A 14,697-nucleotide genomic window follows, 5' to 3' on the forward strand; every position below is an offset into this window, starting at 1 on the left:
CCTGACCCCTCCACTTCCCAGTACCGCTCTGGTCGGCAGTCAATCTAGTCGCGGTGATGATCAAGGTACTCGGCATCGGATATTGACCACTTGTGGAGGCCCTGTGAGCGGTGTCGGTCAGTAGAGGGTTGACCAACCTGGCCCGACTAGATTCGCACCAACCAGACATGCTTCGACCAATCCCGCTTCGACCAAGTCTGCCCCGACCAGTGTCACCTCGCCCAAACTGGAGGCGATCAGGCTGCCACTAGCGAAGGCTCTACGCAAGCTGGGAAGAGAGCGACGAAGGACTTGGCTTTCATGGAAGTGTCCAAATGCGCCTGTGGGACACCGGTCACTGGTGCCTTTACGAGGATGAGGCTCGTGCCCACCCCTCCGCCCATGCGGTAAGTTTCCTGGTTAGGTGTAGATGCCTTGAAGTTCTCCTTCTCTCTTGACCCCCGTGATCTGTTGCTGCTGCAGGTCCTTAACCTCAACACAGACCTTGGCAATAACTCCTTCGATGCCTCAACAAGATGCTCCAGCCCCTAGCCTCCAGTAGCTCCAGTGGTAGGAGCATTGGTCGTGACTTTTGCAGAGCTGATCGTGGGGCCCGCTCTAGCCTTTGACCTGTTCTCTTTGGTCCCCAGCCTTCCCGCCTCCATCCAAAGACTGATCATCAAGAAGGAGATGGCGAACAGTAGGTGTGTTGAGTTGGAGAGGCTGGTGGCGCTTACTTCAGTAGGAAAATGTTGTGCTCACTGCTGAACGTTCTCAGCTCAAGGAGGATGAGTGAAAGATCCGCGATATTCTTGAGGAAGCCTTTAAGGCAATCCGACGACCCCTGAAGGATGAAAGAGGTGCTAAGGGCTAGGCCTACGCCATCCATGTCCTAACATAGAAGTTTGCCTAGCTCCTAGCTCAGGATGGCAATGGGGCCCCGATCCCCGTTCCCCGACGGGGAATTCCCCTATTAGGGGACGGGGATGGGAGTATTTTTTTCCCCACGGGGAGAGTAATAGGGAAAAAAATCTCCCCTGTCGGGTATGGCGGGGTGGGGATGGTTACCCAGCCCCCGTCCCCGTTTCCCCGCGGGTCCCCGTATTTATCTAGGCTTAGAATTTGCCGGCCCACTCCAGTCGCCACTCGGGCCGTTGGCTGCATGTTGAAGCCACCGCGACAGACAAGCCTCTGGGCTTTCGGCGCCACGCCGCTCAGCGCTCCAGACTCCTCACCCAATCCGCCTATCGGTCAATCACTCAATCCTTATCCCTTACCTTATCCTCTTAGGCTCTCACCCACTCCCAGCCGCCGCCAGCCCCCAGCCGCACAGCGGCACGCCTGCGGCCGACGGCCCGAGCTCCGAGCGGACCGAGCGCCCCACTGCCCCAGGCCCCCAGCACAGCAGTCCAGCAGGCAGCGCAGCGGCTGAGGCACTGAGCGGCACCAGCGCGGTGCGTGGACCGCGGAGGCAGCGGCGCAGCGCCCGGCGCCCCGGCCCGGCGCGGCTACGCCCCAGCTGGCAGCGGCACACCACGCACGGCCTGCGCGGCTGCGCCCCACGGCCTGCGCCCCACGGCCCCAACCGGCCAGCGTCGCGCATCGCGCTCGCTGCTAGCTGTCCCGGCGTCAAGCTCGCGCAGTCGCGCACGGCAGCAAGCAGTGAAGCAGATCGAGGCACAGCTGGCCGCCGTCCGACCCGTCCTGCCGTCAAGCTCCCGCACGGCACATGCACGGCAGCAAGCAGATCGAGGCACACCTGGCCGCCGTCCGACCCATTCCGCTGCAGATGGAGCAGATCGACTCCGTCATGGCTTCGCCCTCCTCGCCGTTGAGCTCCGACGGCGATGACGCAAGGTGAGAAGCGAGCTCTCCTTCCCAGTCCTCCTCCTACCTTTGTATTCGAGTTTGAGTCGTGTCGCTGCGTCGTTGTGTAACTAACCAACGTCGGGTGGTCCACGCGAAGGAACGCTAGCAAGGACCGGCCACCACCTGCTCCAACCGACACAGCACTCGACGAGGTGACCGCTGTTGTACCCCTCAATGCGCAAGGTGCTGCACCTGCACCTGTCATCATGCGCAAGGTGCTTCGAAACTCGGCTGGGAAAGGTGCCGCCGTGAGGAAGAAAAGCCGCCTTGCAATTGCAGGAGCCCCAAGTTCCCCAAAAGCTACCTCCTCCGACGTGCATTTGTTGAAATCCATGGGGTTCGATTTCGAAGCTCACTAACCCTCTTTTCAGTAACAAATTAGCATATGGTTGTTATTGATTCTTGGATTCTATGGTCGATCTATATTGGAATTTGTATTGATGTTTTGTAGCTTATTTCTGTATTGCAATATGTATGTATGGTTAATCTGTATGGATGCTATTGTTAATCTTGTAGCTTATTTCTGTATTGTTGTATGGTCAATCTGAGTGGATGCTATGTCGACCTGTATTGCAATTTGATTCCTGATGCTTATTTCTTTTATTTGTCAGATTCACCATGTCAAGTCCATGTACTGAGAGTAGCAGCCAACAAGAATCACATTCTGTTAATGACTCAGAGCCAATACAAATTGATGATGATGATAATGAGAATGTGGCTGAAGATGTGAACTTTGGCACAAAGAGAAAGCTTACTTCTGTTGTTTGGAAGGAGTTCAAGAAGGTGAAAGTCTTGGGTGAAATTAAAGCTCAATGCCTTCATTGCCACAAGCAGCTTGGAGGAAAAAGCAGGAATGGAACGAAGCATCTTCATGATCATTTGAAGATATGTACATTGAGAAGAATCAAACTGAAGGGAGAGAACAAGACACTAGCACAATCAGCTTTGCGGTTTAATTCTCAAGAGGGAGGGAAAATATCTGTGGAAAATTACACATTTAATCCAGAACTAGCTAGAAAAGAGCTTGCTGCCATGATTATACTACATGAGTATCCTTTATGTATTGTTGACCATACCGGCTTTCGGAGGTTTGTGAGTGCACTTCAGCCATTATTCAAGATGGTGACTAGGAACACTATTAGGTAAGAGTAGTACTTTAACGTATCTATGACAACATATATGGATATTGTCTAAGTTTCTATGATGTAATTTTAGGAAGGACATTATTGATGCATATAACGAAGAAAAGAAAAAGGCCCTACAGTACATGGTAGGAGCTAAGTCAAGAGTGTCTATTACTACAGACATGTGGACCTCTGAAAACCAAAGAAGAGGGTACATGGCTATTACAGCTCATTTTATTGATGACTCTTGGACGCTTAGAAACATTATCATGAGGTAATTTCTTATTGCCATTACCGTCATTGAATTGTAATTTAGATTCTTTGATTGAATTCTTTGCTACCATCAACTTTAATTCATAAATTTGATTGCATTTCTTGCTGTCATCATGTAGGTTCATATATGTTCCTGCTCCACATACAGCTGAAGTTATTTGTGAGGAGTTGTATGAAGCTTTGGTTGAATGGAATATTGATGAGAAGATCTCGACGATGACTCTTGATAATTGCACCACAAATGATGCGGTAATTCCTGAACTTGTCAAGAAGATTGGTAAAACAAAACTCATGTTGGAGGGGAAACTATTACATATGCGTTGTGCTGCCCACATTCTTAACTTGATTGTGAAGGATGGTTTAGAGGTGATACAACCTGCAATTGCAAAAGTTCGTGAAAGTGTAGCCTTTTGGACAGCCACACCTAAAAGAGTAGAAAAATTTGAAGAAATTGCTAAGTATGTCAAAGTCCCAATTGAACACAAGTTAGGTCTTGATTGCAAAACTCGGTGGAATTCTACATACAAGATGCTTAGTATTGCTTTACCTTATGTGGCGGTTTTTAACCGTGCAACATGTGTTGAGAAACTATATGATTGTGCTCCAAGTAAGGAAGAATGGACTTTTGCTAGAGAGGTGGTTGAGAGGCTCAAGATGTTCAATGACATAACTGATGTGTTTTCTAGAACTAATTATGTCATTGCCAATATTCAGCTCCTTAAAATTTGTGAGGCCAAAATGCAAATTAGGCAATGGGCTGCTTGTGCAAATCCTATTATAGAAAAAATGTCAAGTAAGATGATTGACAAATTTGATAAATATTGGAAGGACATTAAAGGACCAATGGGAATAGCCACTATTCTTGATCCTCGATTTAAGACCGACTATCTCCTTGGGTTTTTTGAGACCCTATTAGTTCAGACCAATGAAGTGTGTATTGAGAAAGTTAATGAAGTTAGAGACTCTCTATGTAATTTGATGAAGGAGTACCAAGTGGAAGAGGATGAGGATAACACAGAATCATCAGCTCCTCCACTTGACAATTCGGGTTTATTATCTACAATCAGTGCACGTGTTGCAAGTAGAAGACCAACAATCACAAGAGTCGAATCTGAACTAGATAGGTACTTGGAGGATGAGTTGGTTCCAATTGCAACAGAGAACTTTCAGATTCTAGATTGGTGGAAGGTGGCTGGGACACGTTATCCTACATTGAGGAAGATAGCACGTGACATATTTGCTATTCCAGTCAGCACTGTTGCATCCAAATCTGCATTTAGCACTAGTGGGAGGGTTCTTAGTGAGCACCGTAGCCGCCTCACTCCAGAGATCTTGGAGGCGCTAATGTGTTCACAAGATTGGATACGCAACAAGTACAAAGGTATATATGTTGTACAATTCCTATTCATTCAATTTTCAATGTCATGGTTGCAATGTAATGGTTGTCATCTTGTGATTGTGTTTTGTAGATGATGATAATAATGATAAGCCTGAAACCTTTTGGAGTTGCCTTCAAGAGATCCCAGAAAAGATGGAGGTGATGTTCATGTTTTGTTATAGTAGCAAAATGTATGTTTACTCATTTCCTTGTTATATATTTAACTACGTTGCTGCATGCAGGGACTTGCACTTTGTTGAGAGCCTCAGGAGGATAAGAAGTCAAGAATGCATGTGCTTTTGTGCTTTTGTTGCCTTGTTGCTTCGTAGCTATTCTGAGGACAAGAAGTCACGACTCAAGAATGCATGTGCTTTTGTTGCCTTGTTGCTTCCTACCTGAACAATTGCCTTGTTGCTTTGTTGGTGTAGCTCTTTCAATCTCTCTAGAACTATATGTGTGAATTATGATGTTATTATGATGTTATAAACTTATGATGAACTGATGCTCTTGTTAATTGTTATCTTGTTTTTTTTCTTGTGTGAATTTTGGATGTTGAGGTCTTGTTTTGATCACCTACTTGCAAGATCAATTGATGATATTTATTTCTGGGTAGCGGGGACGGGGACCCCGTCGGGGACCCATTCCCCACGCGGGGGCGGGGATGGGACAATTTTCCCCCCGCGGGCGGGGACGGGGAAATTCATCTTAAACGGGGACGGGGATGGTTACCCATTCCCCGCGGGAATTTTCCCTGTTGACATGCCTACTCCTAACATCCTGGCGACGAGGACCAAGGATGCCCAGCTTCAACCTTGAGACTATCCGAGAAGGGGTCATGACCACCGGTCCCCTAGCAATGGAGAGGCTAGAGGCAGAGTGTCAAGGGTCAGTGGATTTCGTAGGGTCTATCTTCCAGGTGGAGACCGTCAAGGAAGTCATAGAAGAAGAGTAAACCTTGAACTATAATTTTGGCTTGTATTATGCATGACTGAAGCTTTTAATTTCTTCGATAAGACTGTGTTGGTGCTACAGTCGTAGAGTCCTAGAATTGTCCATCCCTCATGCTCGCTCTAAGCCCCCGACCACGCCTATTGACAACGCCAACGACCAGCACAGTCTGAAAGCGGTGGCTGAGTGCAAGCATAGATTTGCTGTCGAGCGAGAGATCCTGCAAAGTGGTCTTCGAGGTGCGTTGGCCCTACCACAATTAAGCCACGTTAGTCCCAGGTTAGCCAAGTGATACTCGACCAGCTAACTCTTGCATGGTTTGTGACCTGTTTCCATGACAAGCTTATCGGAAGGAGTGTTGGTGGTGAAGAGACACTTAGAGCGAGCGATGAGTGAGGATGACCAGCGGCGGGCACATTTCTATTATCATCTTAGTCAGGCATTCACCCCTTTTGACTCACTGCTCCGAGCCTCTGGCATTCAGATCCACCCCACTCATGGAGACACCGTAACTGGTCACGTCGGCTGGTTCTTGGTGGCCTCCGAGGAGACGAGAGCGCTCGAGTAGAGGCTACGCGGGAACATCAACAACCACTTGCTTGTGACCACAATCCATGGCGCTTGCCTTGCCTTCACTTGTGTCGGCGAGCACTTCCCCGACCTGAACCTTGTTCTTGCAATCTTTGAAGGTTTCGTTGGCGCCCGGAAGACCACAGAGGTGCTTCATGACCTTACGAGGTCATTTCTTTTTGCAGCTCAGTCTCTGCTTTGGTTCGTCTGGTTTGACCCACAGAGAGGCATCTTTGGATCCTAGAGATACTAAATGAAACAATTAGAAATAGCTCTCGGGCATTACCCTAGCGGTTATTTTGTAATGCAAGGGCCTGCTTTTATGTAAACTTTTCCTGTGTTCATGTGGTGAGTAGGTTCTGAGTGCTTATTACATTTAGGGGGGACCAAGGCTTTCCGTACCACTTGCTAGTTAGGTTCATGGAGCCTAGGACAACCCTTGGCACGATAAGCCCTTCGGTGATGACCATTGCTCGACCCGAGTTTGGGCTTATGGCTTTGTGGTTGTTACCACCTAGCTGCCCATATCCTTAAAACGGCGCGAGTGGCAATTTGAATCCGCACTCAAACGGTTTGGCACTCACAGAAAAAAAAACTAGCAGCACAGAAAAACAGGGGAAAATGACTATATAATCTAAACTACTCTAGCTCTCGACCGCCTGATCGCCAAAAAAGCTACTGACCAGGTGGTCAAGCCTCAAAATCAAAAAAACTCATAAGCCGGTGGAAATTGTTCCTTTCCTGAAAATCTTGCAAAGCAAAGAGTCTGATTTTTGAATCGGAAAAACTTAGAAGCCATGCTCTACGCTCGTCCGGAAGATCATGCAAAATAGAGAAACATGTTCATCTTCGAGTAACCCTACACATAGAACTTGCACAACTGGGCTATGTTCCAGGAGTTGTGTAAATCACGGCCGTCCTCCATGGCTAACTAACCACGCCAGGTCGGATAACATCAACCACCTTGTAAGGCCCCTTCCACTTGGGGGAGACGTTATTCTGGCCTGTCTTATTTTGGATTTGCCTAAGGACGAGGTTGCCTATAACCAGTGTCTGCTCTCGCACCTTGTGATCGTGATAGCATATGAGGCTTTGCTGATATCGGGCTGCTCGAATTAGAGCACGATCGCGGAACTCTTCAATCAGGTTTATGTCATCCTCTCATCGTGCCACCTGGTTGTCGTCTGAGTAGTTGGTCACTCAGGGAGACTGAAGGGCTATTTCAAAGGAGAGCATTGCTTCTGCACCAAAGACCTGAAAAAAAGGAGTTTTGACTGTATCCCTACTGGGGTCATTCGCAGCGACTAGAGTACTTTGGGGAGCTCGTCCACCTAGCATCTTGAATAGCTCTTAAGACGACCGAAGACCTGGGTTTTGATCCCTTGCAGTATCATCCTATTTGCCCTTTTGACCAGTCTGTTGCTTTGGGGGTGTGGCACCGATGCAAAGCAAACCTTGGTCCCAATCCCTTCACGATAGTGTCAAAAAACACTACTGGTGAACTGAGTCCTATTGTCCATAATTATGCGGTTTGGATTTCCAAACTGCACTACCAGCCCTCGTATGAACATGATCGCTATTGCAGTGGTGATCTTCCTGACAAGCTTGGTTTCCTTAGTGAATTTGTCAACTGCCATGAATAGGAGTTCAAAATCACCAGGGGATTTAGGGAATGGTTGTGAGGAGGGGGGGGGGGAGAGGTGAATTAGGACACTTAGAAACTAATGGCTTTGAAAACTTCACAAGATAAACCTATCTCAATTTTTATTTAAATGTACTCTAGGTTTATCTAGTGTGTCTACCCTACTGCTTAAGAGGATTGCAACGTACTCTAACAAGGTACATTGCAAGTATGTAAATACGGAAACGTAAATAAGATAGAGAGATAAACTTGACACAAGGGATTTTTATCCCATGGTATCGGTGGCACATGAGCCACCCCTAGTCCACATTAAAACTCCACAAAGGATATGCTCCCAGTCGCTAAGTCTCTTCCGATCATGGCTCTTGAGCTACCAAGTCACTAAGACAAGATCTTAAGCATGATGAGCCACTAAGACGAGGTCTTACCACTAACCTCTCTTTCACTCACTTGTGTGTCGTCTTCACTTCGGAGTTTTAGTCACAAAGACAAGGGTTTCCGTGTCCCCGCACAATCTTCTTGCCACCACTCCACACTAAGGCGGAGGGTCAACAAGTTACCAGTGAATTACAAAGACTCCAAGACGGCGACGTACCTCTCAGCACACGATTGGATCACTCCTTGATCCACTCTCTAGGTTGCAGCACCTAGCAACACTATACTTTATACCTAATAGCACTATCACTCTCAAATGGTGTGCTAAATTTTCTTGGATGAACACTTTAAGCACTTTGGTGGATTGGATGTCTTCTCAAGTTTATATGGGATTCTTTGGACTCCAGCGCATGCCACACCTTCAAATGACTAAGTGGAGGGGTATTTATAGCATCAAACCCGCTAATTAGCCATTGCCTCAATGGCTCAGAAAAACTGTGAACACCAGATGATCCGGTGATAATAGTAATACAAGCACCGGATCATCCAGTAAGTACATTAGAAGAAACTAGCCATTAGAGCCCATTCAAACTCATTTGTGAACACCAAATTATCCTGTGATGACTCACTAAATATCAAACAAACGCACCAGATTATTCTATGTGCGTATGTTCATTTTGGAGCTCTCTAAAAATAATAGTCCAGTGTGTTCATTTTGTGAACACCAGATCATCCGGTGAGGTAAAAGATTCCGCTTCAAACTTTCTATGAACATCAGACTATTTTTTATTGTTCTCACTGGATTATCTGGTGTAGCACTGGACTAATTTTGATGTGAGCACCGGATTATCCGGTCAGACAAATTTCAGCAGAACAACATTATGTATTTTGGGCATAACTTTTTGCTCTGAATTCAGATTTTGATGATCTTGGGCTATATGGAAAAATTGTCAAGGGCTCTACAAGATTATATAGAAATACATCCCATTTGATCACATCAAAATTCATAGAACAAGTCAAATTCATTCCTCTCTTTGTTCTTGGTTCGGTGACTTACTAAAGCACATACTTGACAAACATGTTAGTCCCATTGACAATATTGTTATTAATCATCAAAAATCATATACATGCCCTAAAGATGTTGCACTACAATCTTCCTAAGGGCATGTTCGCTACAATCTCCCCCTTTTTGGTGATTGATGACAACACAACCAAAACAAGTGGTAAATAACAAATGATACCAATTGTAAAGAGTACAAGGCCATACCACAATGCTTGGATGCATATTTTTACCATTTAGTCCTTCTATTGTTGTGGCTCCCCCTTTCTCCATTGCCACTATCTCCCTTGATCGACCTATGCAAGAGCTTCTCCTCCTTTGTCAACCTAGGTACCTCATGTTGCTTCTTGTATCTTTTTCTTCTCCCCTTTTGTTAACTTTGACATTTCTAGATATCTTGTATCTTGCTTCTTACTTTGGTTATCAAACTTTTCATCCTTTGTCAACAATCTCAAAAAGGGCTAGAAACACATGTTGAACTCGACGAAGAACATTTAGAGCACATGGCAGAGAGCTACATAAATAATGACCCAATTGAAAGGATACCACTTGTAGTGATAATATTTTAAGAATATGATACCAATTGAAACAAAAATACATGGATCATAATTCAGGAAACTCACAGAATATGTTTTAAACTCTCCCTATATGTGTGCATACATATGATAAGAGAGACATTTGCACAACTAGACAATATGTCAAGATAGAAGTTTAAGCCACATTATGCATAGAAGTAGCTTAAATGAACAAATAAATTAACAATGATACTAATTGAAGCCTTTAAGCATTGCATACCTCCAAAAATATGTTGATTACTCCATAAGATTACAAAAGATACATCTAGAAATATATATTAGTCTCAAAATCACAACCTATAGGATATACTCACTCTAAATGTGTGCATATAAGTGTTGAATACTTGTGTGAGATATGCACTTATTTTTTATAACAATGAGGAGGTACCCTAGAGATTGGTTCATGGCACATAAGTTATACCAATTGTAGAAATAGTGCCATATAAAGAATCTACAACTAATAAACCATGTAAGTTGCTCATGAAAAAGAGAGAAACACAAGCAACCTACCATATAAAAAAAAAACTACACTGATTTAGTACACTAGTCACTGAAGACATCACGTCATGTAGGACCTTACTGATTTAGTACACTAGTAACCGAAGACTTTCTCGTTCAATGACTAGGACCGTACTAATGACCTAGGGGGTAGCTACAACATAGAGCAAGAGCTCCTCGTCTGATCGAGGAGTGATCAGTACAAGAGGTGACGAGAGGTACCTTTTGAGATCTTGGAAAGCAGCCTCCTCCTCTAGCATGCACTGAAAATGGTCATTTTTCTTCAGAAGTTTAAAGAGTGGCAACCCCTTTTCTCCTAGCCTCGAGATAAACCTGCTCAAAGCTGCCAGGTCAGCAATGATCTCCGTAAAGACTGAAAGATGATTCAACACCGAACCACCATCTTGCAATTTATGTGTGAATAACTTCATCTTTATATGCATCTTGTTGATCAGATCTTTGGACATGCAGATCGATTCTAGCTTAAGTTATAAGCAACATCAGTTTTCTCCTACAAACCCTCTTATAAAATATTATTTGATAGATGAGGATAAATTTGGGACAAGGCCTCACAATTATTTCTCTTTTCTTTATCGTACCAAGACTTTTAATCTTTTTTGCCTAAGCTATTAACTGTATCATCTAGATCAGTATGTGTTAAAACTATCCATATCTTAAGGAAAATCTTGTATTCGATCTAACAACGAAATATAATACTTAAAAGAATCCATGTCAAAGAAATTCCTAGGTGCACGTAGCAAAATCAGCTAAAAATAGAACAAAGCACAAAATTCTTGGTACGCGAGCCGAGTGCGCATAGCAAAATCTAGCTGAAAACAGAAGTCTGTTTAGAAGGTGCGCGTAGCAATTTGCTGAGAGCTGAATAGGGTACCATGACATCAGCAGCCGTACGCAGTAACATTGCCGTAAGCAATGACGTCGGCACGCGACATCTGTTTGCGGCCACACGGGATCTTATACGGCCAAATTTGTATAGTAGATCATGCGGCTTCGGGTGTGCTGAACCAGGCGGCTACTATATGATGAGTTGAGTGCAAATGTAGGAGAATAAATTTTATTTTTTTCAGACGGTTTATAAGATGTATTTATATAGACGATCATTATAATTGAAGATAAACACGGAAACAAATTCACTATGAGTCCTAGCCCAGACTCCTATTTCCCTTCCTTTTGGAGCGAGCATAACAAAATAAAATTCGGCATCTGCAGCCACGTGACACACGACAAGCTTTGTTCGCTTCTGCACCCGTCAATGCCATCTTTATCCAAACGATCTGCGATGATCGGCGATGAGGCGATCTATCCCTCCAGCAAGCAGCCAAGCACCCGCTACAGACGACAGCATCCAATGTCGGCAGATTTTTATTTTTATTTTGGAAAAGTAACCCGGTAATGACACTGACCTGGTGCCATGCATTTCATGCATCTGCGACCATAGGCTCCTGCGGCTATTTAAGCAGGGCCATGGATGCCAATGCTACCCGTGCTTCTTAGAGTTGAAGTCTAACACAGTAGCGTTCACATCCACGCATCCCCGGTGACAACCGAGCTCGCCGGCGGCGACGATGGCAGGCCGTGGACGGTGGCCGGCGGCGTCGGTGACTTCTGTGCTACTTATATGGATCGTTTGTTGTAACTGTATGTACTCCCCGATAGTACATGGCTACATGCATTCCGGTGAGGTTCGGTTTTGTGTGACACTTAGGTTCTTCAAAGCTGGTAGAGCTGCTCTAATTTCGTGCTTTGTGTTTCTAATCAAGGGAGGAAGCTGAGTGTGGCAGCGCTAGCTAAATATCATGCCAGTGCTAACATGACGGATCTACAGCATCACGTGGAGTTCTTTGACAAGAACAAAGACGGCATTATTACTCTCACGGAGAGTATTCAATGTGCGTGACATAATGTTCTTAGTTATCTATGTGGTTAAGGTCTTGCACATACAGTTTAGGCCATCGCTTACCAAAACCCTATTAATTTCTAACTTGGATACCAGCGTTTATCGCGATCGGATGTGAACCCGTTTTTGCAACTACTGCCGCCACAGCAACCCATACTACTTTTGGTCCTCTAACAACCCCTGTACGTATGCTCGCTCTCTTTCTTTTTACAAAACAAGGGGCAAGCCCCTACTAATTAATATATAACGTGTAAATTTTATAAAACTATAACTATTTATACTATTGTACTATAATTTTTAAAGTATATTTTATAAAATTACAACTACTTCAACCTTAGTAACAAAAAATTATAATTTTTTATCTGATCCTACCTGTTAGTCACGCACGTGGCATATGATCTGATCTCACCCATCAACCACGCATATGTAAAAAAAGTTTTAGCTTTTTATACCAAAGATCAAAATAGTTGTAATTTTATAAAATAGATTTTAAAAGTTATAGTTATGTGTTATAATGATATAAATAATTATAGTTTTATGAAATTTACTCATATATAAATACTAATAAAAAAGGGTGGATGTGCATTTAAGTGTTTCCAATGCTTTATGTTTGCATCTTCGATCTTTTGTTCAGCCAGCAACACTACTGGGGTGTTAGACCAACTCCAGCACATCCAGTGCTACAGTACTCCGTAAAGTACTGTATCACTGGAAATTGATCTCCAGCACCTACCTCATCCAGTGCTACAGTGCAAAACAGTGACGCTACGGTGTTGTGGAGAGTGGGGGTCTGTATTTTCGGGCTACTGTAGCAGCACGCATCAGTACTGTAGCAACACTGCTCACAGGGGCTGGCAGTGGGTCCGAGGCAGAAAACGCGCCAGGTTACTGTAGCAACACTGTAGCAACACTGTTTATAGATGCTGATAGCGGATCCGAAGAGAAAAAAAGAGGAGTAGAAGGTAGAAAATGAAAGAACTGCTGGAGATAAAAAAAAATAAAAGATACTGTAATAGTAATAGGAGATACTATAATAATATTTTTAAAAATAAAAATTTAAAATAACTGCTGAAAATAACCTTAGTACTCCTTACTATGTTGTTTCCTCATTGTAGCCTGGTAAGCTACCGAGCACAGACATCCACGTGTCCCACATCCACAGAGCAATACATGCAAGTGACACGGGTGCCTACGACAAGACAGGAATGTACGTCAATACTCCTCATTTTTTGGTCTTCGTTAGACACGGAAATCTATGATATAATGTGCATTTAACCTTATATATTCCACATTTTTACCATATAAACAATGGATTTACGTCTACTATTGTACGTGTTTCAACTTTTTTCTTAGGTTCGTCCCCGAGAATTTCGACAAGATATTCAAAAAGCACTCTCACATCAAGCCGGACGCCTTGAAGTGGTGGGAGGTGGAGGAGATGCTTATCTCAAATAGGGACATTCTTCAACCTCTGACATGGTACGTAATTTTTACTGCATATATGTGTGATTTGCTCATGAAAAAAAAAAACTTGCTAATCCTGACTGGAATGACTCTTCGATTATGTAATAAAAGGAGATGAACGTTTCACCATGATGGCTAGGAAAAAAAAGGGAAAGCCTAGAAATTCTCAAAAAAAAAAAGGCCAAAAATCCTGATCTAAGAAATATTTTGGAATGACAATATGCTATATTTGTATATAAATATGTTTTTCCTAGTGACTCGCATTACAATTTGTAAAAATGCATTCTCATTGTATGTGTCATAGCTGTATATGAAAGACGTACAAATGTTTGTTCATTCAATAAATTTTTATTGTGCGGCCTGTTCAGCTAGTTAAATAGTAAAATTAACGCGCGACATGCAGGCCCGCCGCTGAGTTGGAGTGGCAGCTGATCTACACGCTCGGCAAGGACAGCCGCGGGTACCTTCACAGGGACACCGTGAGGGGCATCTACGACGGGACCGTGTTCCCGAAGTTGGCGGAACGGACGGTCACACTTCACAGCGAAGCTTGAGAAACTTAGCTGCCCCCGCGACTGCATGATAATAATGTGATATATGTGTCGTAATAATTGGCTAAAACTTCGGATCGTGAGTGCAGGCCAACCAGTTTACCACTCCTTTATTTTATGTAGACCAACCATACAGTTCGCCACTATTATATCGTACGTGCAGTTTGTACTCGCTCTTCTTGGAATAAAAGAGTATATAGTGTTTCGAGTCGACGTGGTGCATGCTACTCGATCGAGTCTTAACTCTTGCACTGCTTTGAGAGGTAACCACGATTATACGTTGGCTCTTGTGCGCGTGTTACTCGATCGAATGTGATAAACAGCAGCCCCACGAGCGTGTGTGCGTATAGTATAAGTATGGTGTGTTTAGATAGTGTGCGTTCTACCCTCTCAAAATAAACAGCAGCCGCGCGGGGCGCGAAGCAATTGTTGAGGCGCCCAACCACATGTTCACGACGCCCGGCCGGCTGGTC

General features: G+C 44.3%; 1 protein-coding gene across 1 annotated transcript; it reads left to right on the top strand.

Annotated features, from left to right (window-relative positions):
* Positions 1–11,793: 11,793 nt before the first annotated feature.
* On the top strand, positions 11,794–14,437 carry LOC133930514 (probable peroxygenase 5). The gene is made up of 6 exons (XM_062377177.1): positions 11,794–11,989; positions 12,073–12,201; positions 12,306–12,391; positions 13,325–13,416; positions 13,563–13,688; positions 14,077–14,437. The coding sequence occupies exons 1-6, from the start codon at positions 11,878–11,880 to the stop codon at positions 14,225–14,227; spliced, it is 696 nt and encodes a 231-aa protein (XP_062233161.1). The 5' UTR covers positions 11,794–11,877; the 3' UTR covers positions 14,228–14,437.
* Positions 14,438–14,697: the final 260 nt, after the last annotated feature.

The sequence above is a fragment of the Phragmites australis genome, chromosome 10 (assembly GCF_958298935.1).
Source record: "Phragmites australis chromosome 10, lpPhrAust1.1, whole genome shotgun sequence".
Taxonomy (NCBI): domain Eukaryota; kingdom Viridiplantae; phylum Streptophyta; class Magnoliopsida; order Poales; family Poaceae; genus Phragmites; species Phragmites australis.